Below are 22,864 nucleotides of genomic sequence, written 5' to 3' on the forward strand. Positions count from 1 at the left end.
ATTGTTTTATTTCACAGGCACTGTGTGGTGAGCAACAATTTCCAGTACAACCTCAATGTTTCCATGCTTTTCTAGTATTTGGGTAAATATGATGCCATTAGGACCTTGATGCTGGCATTTCACTGACTGACTTGCTTTTCCCTGCAGTCTTCAGGACCTTAGACATCCCGGCCTCAGGGTGTGGCTAGTTACAAAAGATCTGCAACAAAGCCTCGCATGGGCCCCTCTCTAATTCAGAAGGCTCCCCTATTTTCCCTCTTTTCTGGGAAGTGAGGTTGAGCAAGGGTAGAAGAGTAAGAAGAAGGATGACTTTAGGGGTTTGTTTGTGTTTTCATTGAATTATGGGATGAAGTTTATGAAGTTCAGGAAGAAATAAGAGACCTGTGCCTCTGTACCTAGAGACAAGTCATTTCTATAGCCCTGGGCGCTATGTAAAGAAGCTACAGAATTTCTAAGGAGGTGGATAGAGGCTGTAGACCCATTCTGACCAGTTCCACTCCCCTTCACTTGGCCCTCTTTGACATGATCTCACTCCCACCCTCATTCTGGGAATGGCACCCTGCCTCCTTCCTTAGCATCTCCCTAGTCCACTCAACATTTCTTCAATTACTATTTCTAGAACTCTTCAATATATCTAGGAATCCAACTGTAAGCAAAACATACGCATCCAGGAGCGGAGCTTTCCTGGAGCATCCACGCCTTTGCAGAACTGACATTCTAATAGAGAAGAGAGACAATAAAGAAGTAAATAATGTGACGTCAGGTAATGATAAACTTTTTTAAAAGTCTCTCTGAAATCTTTCATGTGCACTCAGAGAGGATAGATCTCTCCTGTGCGCTCAGAGCAAAATAGCCTCACCTATCTTTCCACTCTGGCCCCCTCATTTAATTAGCCACCATTGGAAGAAGTTATCTCTTTCCCACAAAAATGTGGCAAAAGTGCCACTCAGTGGAAAAAGAGCTGTTTTGTGGATGCTGCTTTTCAGAAGCATACTCCTTGACCCCCTGTGTGAAGTGAGGCTCTGTTGATTTCATCTTCCTAGCATCTGTCTCCCAACCCAACCACCAGGGAACTGCACCTCCACAATTATGATAATACGACCTTAACCCTGGGCTGTCTTGCAATGGTATCTTTCCTCCTGTTCAAAGAAATTTGTCCTGAAAAAGGGCACATAACCCCGACAAGGCCGAAAGAGTCGTTCTATGAGATTTGATGTACGGATGATGGGGAAAGCTCCCTTTCCGCTTGGATGCATTTTAACAGGACAGAAGCCTGGAACCGCTAGCAGGTATGTACCCAATATATGAAATCCGTGTATTTATGAAACAGAGTAGAGGCCAGGTATGGTGGCTCACACCTGTAATCCAAGCACTTTGGAAGGCCAAGGCAGGTGGATCCCCTGAGGTCAGGAGTTCAAGACCGGCCTGGTCAACACAGCAAAACCCCATCTCTACTAAAAATACCAAAAAAATTAGCAGGGCGTGGTGGGGCATGCCTGTAGTTACCATTGCTTGGGAGGCTGAGGCACGAGAATCACTGGAACTAAGGAGGTGGTGATTGCAGTGAGCTGAGATCACACCACTGCACTCTAGCCTGGGTGACATCCTCCATCCCCTCACCCGCAAAAAAGAAAAAAGAAAAAAAAACAGAATGGAGACATGAGACTAGACATTCCTGTTGACATGTTTGGATGTCCCATATCTCACTGCTGAAATCTATTCCCTCTGTAGACTTCCCATTACAGAAGGTAATATAACTCCTTTTGAACTTGAGTTAGTTTCAGTCAAGTTTATGTCATTTGCAACTGAAATAACAGGTGTGTGCTATGTCCTCAAGACCCTATATTCAACAAATGCTCTCTTCCACTTCTTTTTGCTCACCATCCCTTTAGGGGTCAGATTTTGTTTTCAGTTGGCCAAGGAACAAGAAACCTTGCTGTTTTCTATTCTTCCATATGCATGAGCTGATGCACAAATCTCTTCCCTCTCACTTAAAAAGAAAGAAATAACCTCCTTTCCTATCAACTCCTACAATAGACACTAGACATGTTGAATGGGTGGAAGCAGAAGTTGCTGCCTCCATGTGCCCAATCTCTGCAACAGCTCAGGATTGTCCTGCTCTACTCCTCTCCTCATAAAATTATTTCAATTTCTTAGTTTTTTCTTTTTCTTGCATAGCTCCAGTTCTTCTCCAAAAGTCAGCTCCTAAAGACCAAGCAGGGCTGAGCTGTGGGTGTAATGCCTCCCCTGATTATCCTTGTGAAGGATAAGTAAGAGTAAGGCAAAGGGCAGGAGCAGGAAAGAGTGTTCCACCAGGGAGTGTGAAGCCGAAGAGTGACATGGTTAGATGTGTATTTTAGAAAGGAGGACAACAGCTTATAGGGGAGCTTGGCTGGTGGCAAGCAGATGGAGTGTTAATCTTCTTAATCATCTTGACTCCTTTGGATTTCAAGACGCTCCTCTTCTGATCATCCTCACTCTATTCTCACCATTTCTTCTCAAACCCTTTCGTGGTCTCCTCTACTCTACTCATTCCCTAAACGTGGATGCATATGAGCCTTCCTGGACTAGCCCCATCTGTTTCTCCAATGTCATTTTCTCCTATACTCCATTTTATTATCCATTTTTTAGCCATAAGAAACACACCACAGTATTTGGCTTCATGCTTTGAAGTTTGTGTTCATTTTGTCTCCTTTGTCCTGAAACATTATTTTTATTTTCCTTGCCTTGGTTTTCACTTTGATTGTGATTCTTGGCTCAGTCATCAGCCACGTACCATCCTTTGTGGTATATCCAGGCTAAGCAATATATAATTCTCTGTGTTTCTACGGAACCTTGTCCAAATCACTTTATATTGAAATTATCTGGCTGGGCATAGTGGCTCATGCCTGTAATCCCAGCACTTTGGGGGACTGAGGTGGGCAGATTACTTCAGATCCGGAGTTCGAGACCAGCCTGGCCAATATGGTGAGCCCCTGTCTCTACTAAAAATACAAAAAAAAAAAAAAAAAAAATTAGCCAGGCATGGTGGCACACGCCTATAACTCCAGCTACTGGAGAGGCTGAGGTCCAGGAATTGCTTGAGCCTGGGAGGCAGAGATTGCAGTGAGCTGAGATCATGTCACTGCACTCCAGCCTGGGCAACAAAGTAAGACCCTGTCTCAAAAACAAAACAAAACAAGAAATTATTTGTTTTATATTTGTCTCCCTCATTAGTTGTTTTTGTTTTTTAAGATTGAGTTTTACTCTTGTGGCCAAGCTGGAGTGCAATGATGCAATCTTGGCTCACTGCAACCTCTGCCTTCCAGGTTCAAGGAACCTGCTTCAGCCTCCTGAACAGCTGGAATTACAGGTGTGCACCACCACGCCTGGCTGATTTTTTTGTATTTTTTGTAAAATACGGGTTTTCGCCATGTTAGCCAGGCTGGTCTTGAACTCCTGACCTCAGGTGATCTGCCCACCTCAGCCTCCCAAAGTGCTGGAATTACAGGCATGAGCTACTGTGCCAAGCCTTCCTTACTAATATTTAAGAGTTTTTAGGGCAAAGATTATGTCTTAATCATCTTTGAATTCCTGGTGCCCAAGAAATCATGTGGCACACTGAATGCACCAAAAATTTTCTTGCTAACCTGAGCCTAACTACACTGATAAGAAACAGGCTGTTTTCAAAAGACAAACAGTTAGAATAAAAATGTTTTCACCTCATATCATTTTTAAGGTACTCTGAGACGTCAAATAATATAGAATAATTTATTATTTCTAGTATTTCAAAATGTGAGAGAAGTAAATACAAAATGACCTGACATAAAAAGTATTTAAAACAGTTCTGCTAAAATTACTTGGAAGAAAAACAGTAATGAAATGTGACCCCCTAATAATATCAGTTCCCCATTCATTTTTTTTGTATTAATTTATATCTCATACCATTTGATAGATTTCATTTTCTCCCTAGGTCAGACACTCCTGTTATATAGTTTTCAAAAATAGCAAGATGTTTGTCCTCTTACAAGCACCGCTAGAAAACAGACCACTCCTTAAGCTACCAGGCAAATACTCTTTGATTCAAAGGAATTCACAATGAAGAGCATATTATCAGTTATCTATTGGCAACCTAATGCTGCACAACAACCAACTGAACCTCAGTGTGGCAAACAAAAATATGCATATTTAAGTTCATGAATCTGCAGAGTTCAGCTGATCTGGGCAGGCTTGACTGACCTCCTCAAGGAGTGTACACCTGTCTGGTCAATCTAGAGTGGCCTCAGTTGGAATGATTAGGGTGACTTGGCTTTGCTCTGCAGGTTTTTCATCTCCAGTAGGCTAGCTGGAGTATGTTTACCAGCTCAGGTACATTTCCAGCTTATTTTGTGTCACATTTGCTAATATCATATTAGCAAAAATCACAAGGGTGACCCCCCCCATCAGAGTGGGAGAGCATGGATAAGGTGGGGGCACAGGGAGGGGTGAAGAATTAGGAAGATTTTTTCGAATTACCACAACATGTTTAATTTTTTTATTTGTTGACTAATAATTCATTCAAGGGAGTCAGATATCCTTGGCCCACATTGATTATATCAAGTACTTTGGCTGGCTTTCTGCTAGGAAAAAAACAAGCACCCACATTTATGTTATTTTTTAAAGAAAGAAGACCTGCATTTGATAAAATACCAGTAATATATGATTTTTATTAAATATTATCAATCAACTATTATTGCCTTATTTTAAAAAGCACTAGTGTCATCAGTGATCCCTTGAGAAGGCTCCCAGAGCACACTTTGGGAACCCCAGATTAAAATAGATACCATTGGTCCCTTTGAATGTGTGTTCACACAGATTAATCTTTGCTTAATGCAATCCCTTCAAATATAAAATCTCCTGGAAATATTATTAAATATTGATGGCCCTGCTCAAAATGATTACAAAAGCTGAATCAGATTGGCATCGCTCTTCAAAGTAATTTCTTAAAAGCATAAAATGGAATGAATTATAAACAAAAATGACCAAACATGTCATATCATTCACATTATATTCATATCAATGAAATAGGCAAGGCCTTCAGGCTTTTCTCTGTTATCTTTACCTAGAGCTTGTGCTCTTTTCTTACACATCCTTTATTTCAAATTATTGTTTGTTTAGTCTAAGCACATTCAAAATGGAAACTCAAAGAATACTTTCCACCTGAAACAATTAAACTAGATTCTACTCACATATAATGCTTAACACATTACAGCAATAAAGATGGCAATCCATTGTCATCTATACCTACTAAAGCCAAGGTGGTAAACCCAGTTTTGTTGCAATAGTGTGTTTCTGGTATTCTTTCATCTGATCACTTTCTATTGATCATAACAATAAAAGTACTTTGTTTCCATAGTGATTTTTGACATGTTACAGATTACTGAGAACCCTAAGGGATAAGAAAAAAGTTTGAGTCTGCTGAGTAGTGTTTTGTAGCCCTGCGATTGTTTTTAGCTACTGCAGTAACAGCTTCTTAATTGAAATTTAAATTCCTTTGTCAGCAGATTGCCTTTTAATACAAGATGTCAATGAGCTTTTAAAAATTAAACCTCAAGCCAGGTATAGACCCAAAAGAAAGGAAATCTGCTTTCCCATGTTTATTGAAGCACTATTCACAATAACCAAATTTAGATGCAATCTAAGTGTCCATCAACAGATAAATGGATAAAGAAAAAATGTGGTACATATCTACAACAGAGTACTGTTCAGACATAAAAAACAATTTGCAACAACGTAGATGGAACTGGAGGACATTTTTTTTTTTTTTTTTTTTTTTTTTGCCAAATTGCAGGGTTTATTGCCGGCGACCACGGAGGACTCACATCTCTCCAACCCGTGGCCCCGAAAGAAGAGAGACAAGACCTTTTTATACCCGCAAAACCACTTTGGGAGTGGGGGTAGAGATGGGAATGAAAGCTGTCAATCACCTCCCAGGCTAAGACGAGGGACATTATTTTCAGTGAAATAAGCTAGACCCAGAAAGACAATGTTGCATGTTCTTACTTATTTGTAGGAGAGAAAAATTAAAACAAAAGAACTCATGGAGCTAGAGTAGAATGAGGGTTATCAGACACTAGGAAGGGTAATGAGGGTGGGGTAAGTGGGAAATGGGGATTTTTAGGGGGTACAAAAGTATACTTAGATAAAATGAGTAAGATCTAGTATTTGATAGCACAACAGGGTGAATACAGACAGCAATAATTGAGTATACATTTAAAAATAACTAAGGGTGGCTCGCCTGTAATCCTAGCAGTTTGGGAGGCCGAGGTGGGTGGATCACGAGGTCAGAAGATTGAGACCATCCTCGGCAACATGGTGAAACTCCATCTCTACTAAAAATACAAAAATTAGCTGGGCATAGTGGTGCATGCCTCTAATTCCAGCTACTGGGAAGCTGAGGCAGGAGAATTGCTTCAATCAGGAGGTCAGAGGTTGCAGTGAGCCGAGATCAGGCCATTGCACTCCAGCCTAGAGACAGAGTGAGACTCCATCTCAAATAAATAAAAATTAAAAGAACAAGTAAGCATATAATTGGAATGTTTGTATCACGAATGATAAATGCTTAATGTGGTGGATACTCCCTTTATTTACCCTGATGTGATTACTGTGCATTGTATGCTTGTATCAAAATATCTCATGTACCCTGTAAATATATACACATAAATATTAAAATTAAAAAAACCTCAAATCAAATGTGAAGTTAATTTGGCTTGAGAAAACAAGTTTTAAATTCAAAACCTATTTGCCAGAGCTTTAAATAAACCCATGCCAAAATATGGGCACCTTCTATTCCAACTATTCTGTTTGTTTTAATGTATCTTGTGTAAACCAAAATGTATATGAGACTCAATTAATTTAGAGGTTTGTTTCACCAATGTTAAGGACCATAGCCTGTGACACAGCCTCAGGTGGTCCTGAGAACATGTGCCCAAGGTGGTTGGACTACAGCTTGATTTTATACATTTTAGAGAAATGGAAGTTACAGGCAAAGACATATATCAATACATATCAGGTATACATTGGTTTGGCCCATGTCAAAGCAGTGTGGGGGTAAGCTTCCAGCTCATAGGTGAATTCAAAGATCTTCACATTGTCCATTAGTTGAAAGAGTTAAGCTCTGCCTGAAGATGTGAAGCCAGCTTGAGTCAAGGGAAGCGGGGGTGTTGTGGCAACCAGGGTTCTCAGTGGGGATGTTGTGGCAACCAGGGTTCTCATTATGTGGACGAAGCCTCCAGGTAGCTGGCTTCAGAGAATACATGTGAATGTCTCTTATCAAACCTTAAAATATGTCAAACTCTCTGGAAAAGATTTAGTAAGGGAAGGAGATTCTCTATGGAATGTAAAATTTCCCCACAAGAGACAGCTTTGCAAGCCCATTTCAAATTATGTCAAATAAATTATTTTGGGGTAACATATTTTTATTTCTTTCAGGGCCCACTATGTGTCACATGATGTTATTCTGGAGTCAGGTTGGAATTTTCTTATTGCTACAGTCTGCTTTGTCAGTCTTAAGATCTCCGTTTTAATGTTAATGCTGTGTGTCTAAACTCCAATGGGAGGCGGGTATAATGAGGCATGTCCAATCACCCCCACTTCCTATCAGGGCCTGAACTCGTTTTTCAGGGTTTTTTGACATTACCTTGGCCAAGACAAATGTCCATTCCTTTCGAGGCGTGGGTGAGTGGTGGTGGTGTTTAGAATTTTATTTTTGGTTTTTGTATTAGTTCATCTCACACTGCAATAAATAACTACCTGAGTCTGGGTAATGTATAAAGAAAAGAGGTTTAATTAGCTCACAATTCCACAGGCTGTACAGGAGGTATGGCTCCAGGGGTCTCAGGAAACTTCACAATCATGTTGGAAGGGGAAGCAAGTATGTCTTGCCATGGCACCAGAGAGAGAGTGTGAAGGGGGAAGTGCTACGCATTTTTAAACAAATAGATTTTCTGAGAACCCCATCATGGGAACAGCAAGGGGGAAGTCTGCCCCATGACTCAATGACCTCTCACCAGGCCCCTCCTTCAACGTAAGGGATTGTTATTTCATATGAGATTTGGGTAGGGACACAGAGCCAAACCATATCCATTTCACGAGTATCCAAACAAAGATGTGTATCTCAGCAAAGATGTGCAAACCAGCATCCATATGTTTGTTCTTGTCTCAACTGCACCTGCATACATCCTGCATCTTGGACTCTCAAGTCCCTAATGGAATGGCAGAGTATTAACTCTACACTTAAATGACTGTGCCCCTAAAATGGGCGTAGGAGGAGATCAGAACTAGCTTTCTTTCCCAAATCGTAATGCTTTCCGCTTTCATGAAATAGACATACTTCTAGGAGATGTCTCCTTTTATTTATTCAAGCATACACACGGAACTGGAAGGTAATTTGAAGCTGGGAGGTGGAAAACTAAAGGTCAAAAAGGGAAGAAAGCAAAAATGCCCCTTGCAAACTCCAACCCGCAGGCTCCAAGGACTGGCGCGAGGTCCTCCGAACCCGTGGGGCAAGCGCTGGGCTGGTCCCCGCATTCCCGCGCCGCCGCCCCGCAGCCTCCGGAAGGTAGGGGACGCTGTGGCGCCTGGCGGGCGAGCTCCGCCGCTCTCTCTCGTAGGCGGGACGGCGAGGCGTCTCGGAGCTTAGAGGAGGTGACCCCGCGAAAGGTAAAGCAGCGGCGGCGGTGGTGCTGGGTAGCGGGGCGCTGGCCTGCAGGGGACGGGGCGGTCGCACCACCACGTCTCTGGCCTTCCCGGCCGCCCTGCTGGCCTCCCTCACAGGGAGGGAGCGTCCTCGCAGGCAGCCCAAATCTTTACCTCTCTGTGGGTGCCCTGAACCCGCACCCCAAGTCGTGGAGCTCTCTGGCCCCACGGAGCCCATTTCCGGGACTCACTTTTCGGGCGCCAGGCAGTCTGTTCGGCGCTTCATCCACGGACACCCCCACCCTGAGAACTCTCTCTGTCCTCCAGTTTCTTAGTGTCCCGGTTCACCAGACTCACATATAGGGGAACAGGTGGTGTTTTCAGGGGACGCCCCTTTTCTTTTGTCACTGTGCGGACACTCGTGCTTTTTCAGCCCTGCAACACAATGTGCAGAACTGAACTGAATGAAGTTTCTTCTGGAGGCTTCCAATGCGTCTGTCTTTGAGTAAGCCTTCCGTAGCGAACCGTAGTAGCCCATGACACTGGGGGAAGCCAGATAAGACTCAGATTGTCCGTCCTCAGGTTGCCTGCAACAAAGGCTTTCCTTTTTTTTTTTTTTTTTTCAGGGAAAGGAGTACATACGAGAGGTAGAAAGATACTTTTTGTTGTTTGTTTTATTTAAAATAGAGTCGCTCTGTTGCCAGGCTGGAGTGCAGTGTCGCGATCCCGGCTCACTGCAGCCTCCACCTTACAGGTTCAAGCGATTCTCGTGCCTCAGCCTCCTGAGGAGCTGGGATTATAGGCGCCCGCCACTATACCCGGCTAATTTTTGTATTTTTAGTAGAGATGGGGTTTCACCGTGTTGGCCAGGCTGATTTTGAACTCCTGACCTCAAGCGATCCACCCAGGCGTGAGCCACTCTGCCCGGCGGGAAAGATACTTTTTTTTTTTTAAGTATATTTTATTGTAAAAACAACATATATATAATTCATTTTTAAAGCTTAAGTGATTATAATTTTGTTTCTTGAATCTTGTAGTATCTTATACATACAAAGTCCTTTTATCAATTTGGGAGTAAGATGGGGTGAGGTGGTAAAATATTGGTGGGCTGGAAATTGGGAGACCTAGATGATCACAGCCTCCTTGGGTCTGGGTTTCTCAAAAGGGGGTTTAGAAGGGGGAGGTAGACTAAATGGTGAGGATGACAGTAGCTACCATTCTTTGAACATCTGCTGCATCCTTTGAAATGTGTCATCTTATTTAATGCATACATTTAGTACCTATCTATCCAGTAGATAGTATTGTCCCTTTTATAAAGTAGAAACTGAGAATCAGAGTTGTCACTCAAAGACACACAGCTTATAAGTAGCAAAGTGAGAATTTGAAGCTATGCTGGATTTCCTCAAGCCACAAAGTCCTCTGATTCTATCCCAAACTTGTTTGAATTAATTTAAATTATTTTTAAGGTTTTCTGCCCCAGGTCTTAAATATTCAAGTTAATTTCTTAAATATTAAGACTTCAAGTTAGTTTCTCAAGTATTAAGATAATGTGGTGGCATGTGAAACTATAAGTGTATTATACTTTTATTAAAATATTTTGCCCATTTTATAATTCTCTGAGTCTTTTAAATGAAAGGTTTTCATTATTGATAAGGTTCCTGCTCTTTACCATTTTATGATTCTGGTCATTTTGTTTTGATTTGTCTTCTAATGAGGTGCTTATTTATTCTAAAATGTATATTTGAAGATGAAGTGTTTTCCTTAAAGTAATGCTTATATTCTTTATACCTTGGTCTAATTTACCTGTGCAATATATTAATAGGGAGTCATGTGTTCTGGAAAAACCCCCAAGCAAGAATTTTACTAAAGGAGGGAAAATCATTCAGAAATGACTAGTCCTGACTCCTGGCGTAGGACCATCTGTACAGCCTCTCATGTTGTGTTATTAATTTCAAGGTAAAGATGTAAATGACTCTCATGGAGTTGGGTAAATGGGCACTCCTTTATCTTGGCTTCTTTTTCCATTGCATGCTTCCATCACAGGAGGATGGACAGAAGAAAAAGGTAAAGAACCTTTTACCAGGGAGAAACAAATGAAGTAAATACAGCTTAGTTTAGACTTTTTTTGTAGGCAGGTGTGAAATGTTCTATTTTTTTTTTTTTTTTTAAGAAAGATAAATAATAGTTTCCTAATCATGTGTAGAGAAGGAAACAAGAAGTGGGTGATGGAAAAATGAAGAAGAGTGGGGCACCTGGGCAGATTGCACAGCCCCGGGTGCCTGATTAATTATTTTGCAGGTAGGCCTCGCACAAATGAATCACAAAATTACTTAGCCAAGAGCAATGTAATGCCAGGTTCCCATCATTCCTGCTAATCTGTGTGTATGTACGTTTTATGTGGTTACCGTTTTAACACAGTAAATGAGGTTTTTAAACCAGCTTAAAAATAAATAGATCTGCAAGTGATAATAAATAGAGATTGGCCAATATCATCGGTAAATAAATGAGTGACAGCTGCAGTGGAAAAGAGTAAGGGAAGAAGGTGGAGAGACTGTTGGGAAGGCTGAGAAAGTTCTGATGGTAGTGTGCTAGACATTAACTGGTTTTGTATTAGGTACAGTTCACATGAGGGGTAATGTCAGAATAAGTTATTGCCATACTTTGACCTTATGATTAGTTCTGCAGCTTTTAAAAATGGAACTTGTATTAGTTCTGTACATGAAAATAGCTAGTCAGCTTTAACTTCAAGATTAAAAGTTTGCTTGTTAAAATACAGATTTGTTTTCCCAAAAATAATTTACACATCTGTGAAGAAATGACTAAGGTTTTGCATTCTACCGGTTTTATTTATTCAACTGGCGCATCTTGAATTTCTGCCTTAGCCATGCCTGTACACCTCTGTAAGCCGGCATGTGAAGAAACACAGAAGAATTTTCTGCTATTTAAAGAGGAGGGGTTTTTTTGTTTGTTTGTTTTTTAAGTATAGTTGCATGTAACAAATTTTTGGCTGCTAAGACCCTTTGGTCTCAGTAACCTGTATTTCTTTTTAACAAAGTACAGATACTTGTTAAAAATTCTTAGTTTGATAGATGGTATAAATAAGTTCATGCAATTTTGGGAGAATCGTAACATCGGTGACTGTGGCTCACAAAGGAGAAGCAGCAATAAAACTGAGCTGTTTTATCCCACTTAGAATAAAAGAATGATAAATAATAGAAAATGTTATTCTCATACTTTCCGGGAAGTGTCAATAACAGTGAAATTGTGGTATATTAAATCTTTTAAAATATATATGTGAGTTTCCAGTCCAAATATTCTTTGTCATTTCTAGCAAAGAGTTGAACATAAACAGTGAATTATTAAGGTAAATGTGGGTGTCCAGGAGTTGCAATATAACAAGTACTACCCTGATTGCTTATTTTATTGATTCATTACAAAAGAAATATAGGTTCTGCTAAGGAAAAAAGGAGATAAAGCAATCTTACAATTAAAATTAAGTCATCACAATTAGTGTTAGAATACTATATATAGTTTTTTACAGACATTTCATATAGGTTGAATTTCATAACAGCATCACTGCATGCATTTAATTATAAAATAGTGACATTTTTGTTAGCTGTAACTAGCCTCTCTATCTTTCTCACCCCCCCATACACACACACACACACACACACACACACACACACACGAATGGCAGCAGATCCCTCGTGAATAGATTAATGCCCTCCCTGGGGGGTTGATTAACTCACTCCACACCTTAAATCCAAAATTATATATAGCATATAATTTTATATACTCCAGGTGAGTATATAAAGTATATAGAGTAATAATAATATATAATGTAAATTGTATATTACAATAAATCATTGTTTAACATATAAGTTATTATGTTAATTATGTATACTATAAAAATTAATATATAATTATATATAACATAATTTTATATAATTTTGGACATCAGTTGTGGAGTGAGTTCATCAGTCCTCAATTCATGGCACATTATCATCCACACAAAGTATATGTGATAAACTATGATCTGAGGAACTATGGTTCTGCAGGCTGTACAGGAAGATGGTATCAGCATGTTTCTGGTGAGGGGCTCAGGTTGCCTCCACACATGGCGGCAGGTGACAATGATCAAGTGTGTGCAGTGATCAGATGGTAAGAGAGAGGAAGCTAGAAAGAGAGGGAAATGCCAGACTCTTTAACAACCAGATCTCCAGAGGACTGATAGAGTGAGAACTCACTTGATTCCCTCCCTCCTTTAGGGAAGGTATTCATCTATTCATGAGGGATCCACCCCCATGGCCCAAACACCTCCCACTAGACTTCACCTCCAACACTGGAGATCAGATTTCAGTGTGAGGTTTGGGAGACAAATATCCAAACTGTAGTACCCACATTTATACTCAAGTTTTTAGCGCAGGGAGAAACATCACTGACACCTGGTATAGGCACCTGGTGGCCAACATTTGTTACTTAAATTCTAAATATATTTATAAACCCATCATGATTTATAAATACCATCCTGGCTAAGAGAAGAAAGATGAAACACCAGTAGTACTTCTTAGAAGAAAAAAAGGATGGTAGTAGAAGCAGTAGATTGCTGCCACAAGACAGGAGAAATAGCAAAGGAATTTAATACCACTACACCTCCTGTTCACAGTTTTAAAACATTGAGCCAAGATTGAAGAGAACATTTAAAGAGGGTTTCTAGGACTATAGCAGAAGTGAAAGTGAGGTCTCTTTTGTCACTGTTTTTGCATGGTATAGGGTTCATGCAAGAAATGGGCACGTAACTATGCTGTAGAAAGCATTGGATTTTTGCCAACCTTGGGCATTGCATTAGTCTGTTCTTGCATCACTATAAGAAATACCTGATGCTGGGTAATTTATAAAGAAAAGAATTTATGGCCGGGTGCAGTGGCTCACACCTATAATCCCAGCACTTTGGGAGGCTGAAGCGGGTGGATCACGAGGTCAAGAGATCGAGACCATCCTGGTCAACAAGGTAAAACCCCGTCTCTACTAAAAAATACAAAAATTAGCTGGGCATGGTGGTGCGTGCCTGTAGTCCCAGCTACTTGGGAGGCTGAGGCAGGAGAATTGCTTGAACCCAGGAGGCGGAGGTTGCAGTAAGCTGAGATCGTGCTATTGCACTCCAGTCTGGGTAACAACAGCGAAACTCAGTCTCAAAAAAAAAAAAAAAAAAAAAAAAAGAAAAGAAAAGAGATTTAATTGGCTTACAGTTCAGCAGGCTCTACAGGAAACATGGTGCCAACATCTGCCCCTAGTGAGGGCTTCAAGAAGCTTTCAGTTCTGGAAGATGAAGTGGGAACAGGCATGTCACATGGTGAGACAGGAAGCAAGAGGGGAGGGAGGAAGTGTCATACTCTTAAACAACCAGATCTCACGTGAATTCAGAGTGAGAACTCTCTCATTACCACAAGGATGGCACCAAGCTATTCATGAGGGATCTGCTCCCATGATCTGGATACTTCCCACCAGATTCCACCTTCAACCCTGGGGATTTCAGTTCAACACCGGGGGTTACAATTCAGCTTGAGATTTGGAGGGGACAAACATCCAGGCATGATGAGTTTCAAGCAAGTGCAGGCTGCCTGAACAAACTTCAGGCATATTCTGGAATCATTTGACAAGTTGCCTGTAGTGAAGAAAACACTGTTTTGGTAGAGAAAATTATTAACTTATGTGCAGGAGAAATTTTAAGACAAAAACAAATTACTGGTTATAGCTCGAATGGCTTGTTTCTTTGTTTGTTTCTTTTTGGATACAGAGCCTAGCTATGTTGCCCAGGCTGGTCTCAAACTCTGGGTTCAAGCAATTCTTCTACCTCTTCCTCCCAAAACACTGATTACAGGCGTGAGCCACTTTGCCCAGCCTGAATGGAGTTTTAAATGCTAATGAAATAGGTATCCTTGTTACCTTATCATATGCTGCCCGCCAAAGGTAGACTTTGCACAGGAAATAAACAGAGATTGATGATTGCTGTATTCTACTGTAATGCATTCGGGAACAATCGTCTTTGGCAAGTTAGCTAACTCTCAGTGCTTCAGAAATGTTCCCCCGTGATTACTAAGCCAATACACATGCCTGAATAATGAGAAATGTGTTACTGAATGGCTGATAAAGATTGACAAGGGAGTGCAAGGAGCAATACACGGTATCTTCTTGCTGATAGACAGTTGCTCTGCCCACAACATACTCCACACTTTGATCATGTATGGGTTGAGTTTTCCCCCATTGAACTACACAGCCATTGGATCAGGGTAAAATTGGCACAGTGAAAGCTCACTTCTGAAAGCAGTTGCTGGAACAACTCTTTCTAAATGTAGAGGATGAAGAGAAAACGGAGACAAGCAACGTGAATAAGCTATTGACGTGATTGTGGAGACCTGGTGGTCTATGAATTTATCTTCAGTCATGAAGTGTGAACAGAAAACAGGCCTGATTCCTGTGGAGTCTCCTGAGGTCTTCCTGGAAGAAGACTGCAGCCAAATGTGGTGTTTGAACCAATCTAGCACTCAACTGCTACTTGTCATTGATGTCCCAAACCAGTTTGATTTTGAAGACGGTGTGGCTACAGATAGTAATTTAACTATTTCCCAAGTTATCAAATCCTGAAGTTGCTACAGGAGTGCTAACTGATGTAAAAATTGAACCAGAAAGCCATGGTGATATCAATGAAGAAGGCAACAATGAAGAGCATAATATGCTTGAGGAATAAGTGAGAGAACCAGCAACAGTGAACATTTCTGAAGTCTTTGCAAGTGTAGAAAGTGTCTAGAGCATTCATTTTTCTTCAAGCAGATGTTCCTCTTGAGGTACATACCCAATTAAGTGGTATAGATTTATATTTAGTGACTATTGTAACACAAAGTATTTTGAAAAAGCAAGCTCCTAGTTTTTTCCTTAACTACAAAGTTCTGTAAATATTGATTTTATAAAGTCTATAAAATAGTAAGCTTAATGAATACTTGTACTGGCCAGGTGTCGTGGCTCATGCTTATAATCCCAGCACTTTGGGAGGCAGAGGCAGGATTGCTTTACGGCCAGGAGTTTGAGACCAGCCTGAGCAACATAGCAAGACCCTATCCCTACAAACACACACACACACACAAAATAGTTACCTAGGTGTTGTGGTGCATGCCTGTAGTCCTAGCTACCCAGGAGGCTGAGGTGGGAGGATTACTTGAGCCTGGGAGTTCGAGGTTGCAGATTGCAATGAGTTATGATTGTGGCACTGCACCTGCATTCCAGTCTAGGCAATCGAGTAAGACTGTCTCAAAAAAAAAAAGAATACTTGTACAAACAAAGCCCCAATGTGTGTTTAAATATGAATGTTTGGCTCTTTTATAACATTTACTGTACAGTGAGTTGCAGCATTTCTCCCAAATAATTTTACTATATTGTTATTAATATCCATCTTTGGAAGCTTGCTTTCTCTACCTCCTCTCTTTCAACCCTCATGTCTCATCCCAGCATTAGATGGCAGAGATGATAAGAATAAGCTTTTGCCTAATAATACCTAGAAGAGAAAAATACTTCCAAAGTGCTGACATTTCAGCTAGGAAAACCAGAAGTCAGAAGACACACTTGGATTTAATAGGATAGATTTAGAGTAACTAAGATAAAAAAGGATATTCAGATTAAGGAGATAGCAGGGCATGACCAACCCAGAAAGTTGTTGATTGGCAAAGGAGGAGTGCCTGGGAAAATGAGTATGTGGGTGGGCTAATGGAGGAAGAAAGAGGAGCAGTAGGGGAAACTGGCCAGGAGTGAATCTGTAGGAGAAGATAATGAGCGAAGGAATGATGGTCCTTTCCTCAGGTTGGTGTTCTGGAGGGACTGTTGAAAGGTGAGGAAGCCGGAAAACAAGGAAATGAAGTGAACGGATAACCTACTGGCCTCACCTACTCTTAGTCCTGTTTCCGTGTGATATGATGTGACTCAGACCAGTTGAAAAGTAGCAAAACAACATTTACCCACCTCTTTTGAGATGAAAATTAAAATCATGAATGAAAGCACCATTTACAAAGTGCATTATACAAAGCAATAAGATAATTTACTATCACATTTGGTATGTATCTGGGTTAGAATTCAAATAAATAATTTAAGAATGACTTTTTATTCCCTGCAACATGCATGATAAAAAAAATGACTTGTTAAAGAAATTTATTAGAGAAGTACAGTTATAAAGGGAAAAAAACATATTGTTTTGTTTTTAGGTATAATAAATCATCATTGATTAAGATGTCTTCAGCACCTGAGCCTCCAACATTCAAAAGAGAAGCACCCAAAGAGAAAGACTTTGAAAGCCCAGGGCTCAGAGGAGTGCGCACAACAACCTTATTTCGTGCTGTGAATCCAGAGCTCTTCATTAAACCTGTAAGAAATACATACAAGATAAGGCTTTATGTTTAATCCAACCAGACTGTCAGAAATAGAAAGTTCTAGTTTTCTTGTAATTGGTTTTATCCTAGAAATTTTACGTTGACAAATAAGACTTCTCTGTGAATAAAAGCAGATGGAAGGATGATTGAAAATGTTGTTTCACATATAAATACACATATAAAAGTAAATATTTTAAGGACATTTGAAAGTAAATATTTTAAGGATATTTGAGGAAAATGGTTGCCCTTTAATGGATCGGCTTCTCAAACTATCTAAAGTACTATTTTATTAGTTGCATTAATTTGAAGACAACTTTTGTTGTTTGATTAGTTACTATAAGGTAAATAAGACCTTCCACTTAAGCAAGGAAACCAAAATGAAAATATGACCATTCTTACAGACTGCAATTCTAGTCGGTAGGTAATGTTTTTATCTAAGCAATATTATAGATACTTTGTGAAAAATTCCAAAACATTTGATTTGATGAAATTCATGTATTTATTTCCTTATTAGAGGTTCTGTCACCCAGGCTATAGTGCAGTGGTGCAATTATAGCTCACTGCAGCTTCAACTCCTGGTCTCAGGTGATCCTCACACCTCTGCCTCCAGAGTGGCTGGGTCTACAGGTGCACGCTGTCATGCCTGGCTCATTTTTTAAATTTTTTGTAGAGATGGAGTCTCACTATGTTGCCCAAGCTCGTTTTCAACTCCCTGCTTTAAGCGATTCTCCCACCTCAGCCTCCCAAATTGTTGGGATTACAGGCATGAGCCACCAGGCCCGTCTGGCTGAAGTTTATTTTTAAATAAATGTAAATACTATTTTAAAATAAACATAAAATTAAATTAAAATATAAAATTTTAGTGTGTTGAATCTGATTAGAATTTTATTAACATAGGAGTGTAAACTGTTTTAAAGTTAAATAGGTCAACTTAATCAGATCATTAAATCAAGGTAAAATATTTTAAAAGCTTTGAACTAATGTGTTCTTTTAATTGCTAAAAGCATTTCAAGAATTGTACGTTTAAACTGCTTAGTCTGTGTTCTTTATTAGGTGTTCATCTAAGTGAAAAAGTTTGACCCTTATTCTTTTGTGATTAAGATTTGAAATAGAAATGTCACTTAAAGGAAGAAACTGAGGCAAATTAATATAGGTAGAAAGTTTATTTGGGCCAACATTGAGGACTGCAGCCTGGGAAACACTTCAGAGTAACCTTGGGAAGTGCTCTGGAGAACAAAGGAGAGGCTGGAGTTTTTAAGAAAAAAGATGAATCAGGAGAGGGCACAAGTACAAAAGTTGCTTTTCAGTAATTTTCATTGGTTTGCAGAAATGATATTGATTAGTAATGACTCTGCATTGTGAACTATAGGGTATAAGTTATGATGTCTAGCGGATGGCATTGTAAGGTTAATGTATAGCTATTGATGGTGTCAGTCCAGAACCCACATAGCAAGCGCTTCAGAATTATTACTTAGCCCAAGACATGATTACTATCTCATTCCAATGCCTCTCTGGGCCTGGTAATTCAAAAGGGGCTTACATTCCTCAGTTAAAGAGTTTCTTTTCTTTCTCAGTAGTGGTACAGCAGGTATGGTGACAGAAGCAGAAACTATTCTTTGTATCACTACTGTGCATTTACGTTGACCTAAGAAAGGCCAATTCTTGAGTGTGAACACGCGAAGTGCTTGGTCTAAGGTACAGTTTCAGGAATAACAAAGTTAATACATAAAATACTTCTCTGGAGTTGTGAATATCTTTCCTATATTTAAAAGCTTTTTTTTTTTTTTTTTTGGTCTGGGCATCATTACATCATTACCCATGCCTCCAATCCCAATACTTTGGGAGGCTGAGGTAGAGGGATCTCTTGAGGCCAGGAGTTCAACATAATGGTACTCTATCTCTACAAAAATTTAAAATTAGACTGGCCACGGTGGCTCACACCTGTTAATCCCAGCAATTTGGGAGGCCGAGGCGGGCAGATCACTTGAAGTCAGGAGTTCGAAACCAGCCTGGCCAACGTGGTGAAATCTTGTATTTATTAAAAATACAAAAAGTTAGCCAGGCATGGTGGTGCACACATGTAGTCTCAGCTACTTGGGAGCCTGAGGCAGGAAAATCACTTGAGCCCAGGAGTTTGAGACTGCAGTAACCTGTGATTGCAGCACTGCACTCCAGCCTGGGCATCAGAGTGAGATCCTGTCTCTTAAAAATAATAACAGCAACAACCCAGCTTTACCGTGTATGGGTTTTAAACTGAAAGCATCACTTTGCCTCTTATGGCCTTGGATTGTCCAAGAGTAAATGAAGGTTAACAGCATAATATCTGTTCCAATCACTAAATTTCTTGAGGTAATAGAATAGGTTCCCAGTAAAGAGTGTATACATCATCATTATTTCTGTGCCTAATATATGAGGATTTTTGCCAGTTATTTATGACTTGGGCAAGAAGAATAGCATGTGTACTTCATTACTCACTTCCTAATAAAATGAGGTTTGCAAATGAGAGACTTGGATTCAGGACCCAGGAGGTTAAGCAGTTTCTCCACTTCAACACTGAAAACTCAGAAGTTCCCTGACAGTTCTCCTGGCCCAGTCCTTTCCCAGCTATCACCTTCCTGAAGGTAGAGGTCTGAGATGTCAGGGTGTAGTTGGGAGGAAGACTGGAGAGGAGAAGCAAGAGTCTTCTATAATCTCTAGGTAATCAGTAGTTTAGCTAATTGAATAAAGAACTGAATAAATGATTATAATTGAAATGTTGCCATGGTAATGCTAGTGTTGTAATAAAGATGTGGCACGTCAGGAGGAAAGTGCAATTGCTATTTGAGTCTCCTCAAATTGTTAGCCTTAATGAAGCTTTATAATTTCTTTTTTCTTGACAGAACAAACCTGTAATGGCTTTTGGATTGGTAACTCTTTCACTTTGCGTGGCATATATTGGTTATCTACATGCAACACAAGAGAATAAAAAGGACCTCTATGAAGCTATTGATAGTGAGGGGCACAGTTACATGAGGCGGAAAACATCTAAATGGGATTAGTAGTGCTGGTTACTGCAGATGGACCTTTATTAAGGGCTCTGAAATCTTCAACTGAAAGACTTTATGAGTGTGCAGTATCATGTTTCTTGTTCTAGAATATGCTAATGAAGAGAGAAGACAGCAATTGCAACCATACAACTGTCATAAATTTTGTCCTTTCACAGCTGCAGCCATTATCTCATTCTTTTTTCCACAGAGTGAGCTTCATAATATTTTTCTTTCCTTAAATCCTCTTATAAAAGTGCCATGAGAATAGAAGTTGTTTTTGTTAATTATTAAATTCTGTATAATGAAAGAACCATGCTGTTAAATTTGCACGATGTTTTAAATATTTTAAGTTGAATTACACTGGTGCAGCTGTCATGAGAGTTTAGTTGTATTTTGCTATTTGCAAAATAACTATGTTCTTCCTGACATAGAACTTACATTTTTAAATAAAATGAAATACAAATTTTAAAGCCTGAAGTCACTATTAAAAATATGAGATATGAAAAACTGAGTTGGCTCTGGCAAGTAGTTATTATTATAGTGTCACACATGGTTCATATATTTCAGTTTCCATTTTAGCTATTTTTGGTCCAGAATTTTATTTTAATTAAAAAGATCCTTCCACTCAGCTACTAAAATAAAGATTAAATAAAATAATATCCCAGAGTAATTGGAGTTTTCCTTTAAAACAAAAAGTATGTTATAATGAGGTATGATGTTTTTGACTACAACTAAATATTACCTGTTATAAACATAAGACCCAGTGTACTTACAGTTCATTTAAAAACTAGAACTACTCAATAGATAAGAAATAGATGAGGTCTCCTTATTGTACCAGGTTTACCTTACATATATATTTTTTTCTTTTGAGGTTTATATGCCAGCAGACCTTTTTGTTTTTTTCTTTTCAGAATGTTTCTTATTCTCTGAAGCATTCTTTTATGGAAGTGGGGACAGAAATGATGCTACAAATGAGTCTAAACAAAGCCCAGCCCCATAATTAGCAACCACTGGAGCGGGCAGCAGAAAGGCCTTCGCTGTCCTGGCACCTGGCCCAGGGGCCTAGGACAGAGGTCAAGGCTGGGCCCCTATGTCTGGCCAGATTCTGACTTACAGAATTCAAATCTTTCTCACAGGATTCTTTCTGGACCTCTTTCATTTCTAGATGTATACCTAATTCTCCAAATCGTTGTAATTGGGCCTCAGTAGTAAATCTCACCTCTGAAGTTTTGCTTCAGTTATTAATATTACCAAGTAATAATAACAGCACAGGTAGAGTTTATCATAATGCTATTTTTAATTTGTCATACTTATTGTGGTTTTGCAAGGTACATGAAAATGTAATAATGTATGATTTGTAAATATTAAAGAACTTAACTAATTGAATTTACATGGAACTAAATAAAATCTTTACTACTGAGCCCCAAATATATATTTATTTGCTGTGCCTCTCTGTATAATGTACTTCATATACTTTAAAATGCACTTCAGTGAAACAAAATGCCTTTTCATGTAAACATTGTCCTTTGTTTTTGGTTTCCTTATGTATTTTGGTTGTCACAGAACTAGGGTTCTTCTGTTTTTAACTTATGCATTTAATGTTACATTGCTATATTCAACAGAATAAGTTGATGTTTGGTGGCAGAGGAGGTATTGTGTGAACTGTCAAAAGATTGCAGGGCAGAAGGGCAGCAGAAACTGTACAAGGTACAGACTTAAGTCATGTAACGTGTACGTGAATGAACCAAAGTAACTAGAGTCAGTCAAGCACAGAGTTGTGAAAAGTGGCGTGAGGAGAGAATCATATTGAATTTTAGGAACGATTACCTAACTATAATACTTTTTACAGAGTGGCTACAAGTTGTAGGACAGCCTTTGTGTATGCTGAGTGTCAAAGTCTGCCTGGCTATGTGTTGATATTTTCATCCTTTCTCTGTTGAATTAGGGTATAGCCATCAAAAATAAAACAACTTTTAAATAGTCTGAAGATTCTGAACATTGAACTTCACCTGATCTAAACCTGTCAGTTTATGGTTAAGAAAGTAGCCTGAGAATGGCTAAGAGATCTGCCAAAGAACATGGTGATTCTCAGAAAGGACTGGAACCTGTATCTTCTTGCTCTAAAGTCTAGGGATCTTTTCACCAGACTATACCACCTCCTATGTGTAAATGTCCACATAATAATAAAGCAGCCACATTAGCCCTTAAAAGTAAGTTTAGATCTTAAGTAGAGAAACACTCCTGTACTTTAAAACAGAATTATGTAAAGGATTGTTAACTGCCAGCTCCCCCAAAAGACCATTGGAACAACTGGATGATCAAACAAAACTAAGCTTATTAAATCTGCACTAAGGGGAAATACCACTTTTACAAAGTTAGCTGTATTTAAGAACGGGATGGTCAGGGGAAGATATTAAAGTGTTTGAGGTCTGAGTTCAAGTGATTAAAGAAGGATCTTTCCATGCAGGAATCTGGTTGAGAATGAACATGGTACCCAACATAACAGATGAGATCTTGAAGCAAGTCTTGATTAGCAAACTACTGTTTGATAAATGTTAAGTGAATATTTAACTCTACCTAGGGGAGTAATTTCATGTTTTGATGGAAGAGCTGTTTGCCTAGATCAGCAAGCTATCCATTTGATAAATTGGTTTTCAAGGATTTCCTAAGGCAAACACTGAAATTATTTATTGGTTTTATAGCCCTATCTTCCATGGGGGGTCCAACTCTTCCAATTTGGCAGACACTAAGACAGTTCAGGACTTTCAG

The 22,864-nt window shown here is 39.4% G+C and overlaps 1 protein-coding gene across 3 annotated transcripts; it reads left to right on the plus strand.

The window, feature by feature from the left end:
* The first annotated feature begins 8,626 nt into the window (after positions 1–8,626).
* SMIM8 (small integral membrane protein 8) lies at positions 8,627–22,082 on the plus strand. 3 transcript variants are annotated; one of them, XM_035296303.3, is made up of 4 exons: positions 8,627–8,679; positions 10,699–10,719; positions 16,905–17,064; positions 19,949–22,082. In XM_035296303.3, exons 2-4 carry the CDS (start codon positions 10,703–10,705, stop codon positions 20,105–20,107), a joined length of 336 nt encoding a protein of 111 aa, XP_035152194.1. In that variant the 5' UTR covers positions 8,627–8,679; positions 10,699–10,702; the 3' UTR covers positions 20,108–22,082. The 3 variants fall into 3 exon arrangements, with proteins under 3 accessions (XP_035152194.1, XP_078225874.1, XP_008992989.1); XM_078369748.1 differs by lacking the exon at positions 10,699–10,719 and having other exon boundaries at positions 8,658–9,160; XM_008994741.5 differs by lacking the exons at positions 8,627–8,679; positions 10,699–10,719 and adding an exon at positions 10,424–10,611.
* The last annotated feature ends 782 nt before the right edge of the window (positions 22,083–22,864 follow it).

Source organism: Callithrix jacchus, chromosome 4, assembly GCF_049354715.1.
Source record: "Callithrix jacchus isolate 240 chromosome 4, calJac240_pri, whole genome shotgun sequence".
Classification (NCBI taxonomy): domain Eukaryota; kingdom Metazoa; phylum Chordata; class Mammalia; order Primates; family Cebidae; genus Callithrix; species Callithrix jacchus.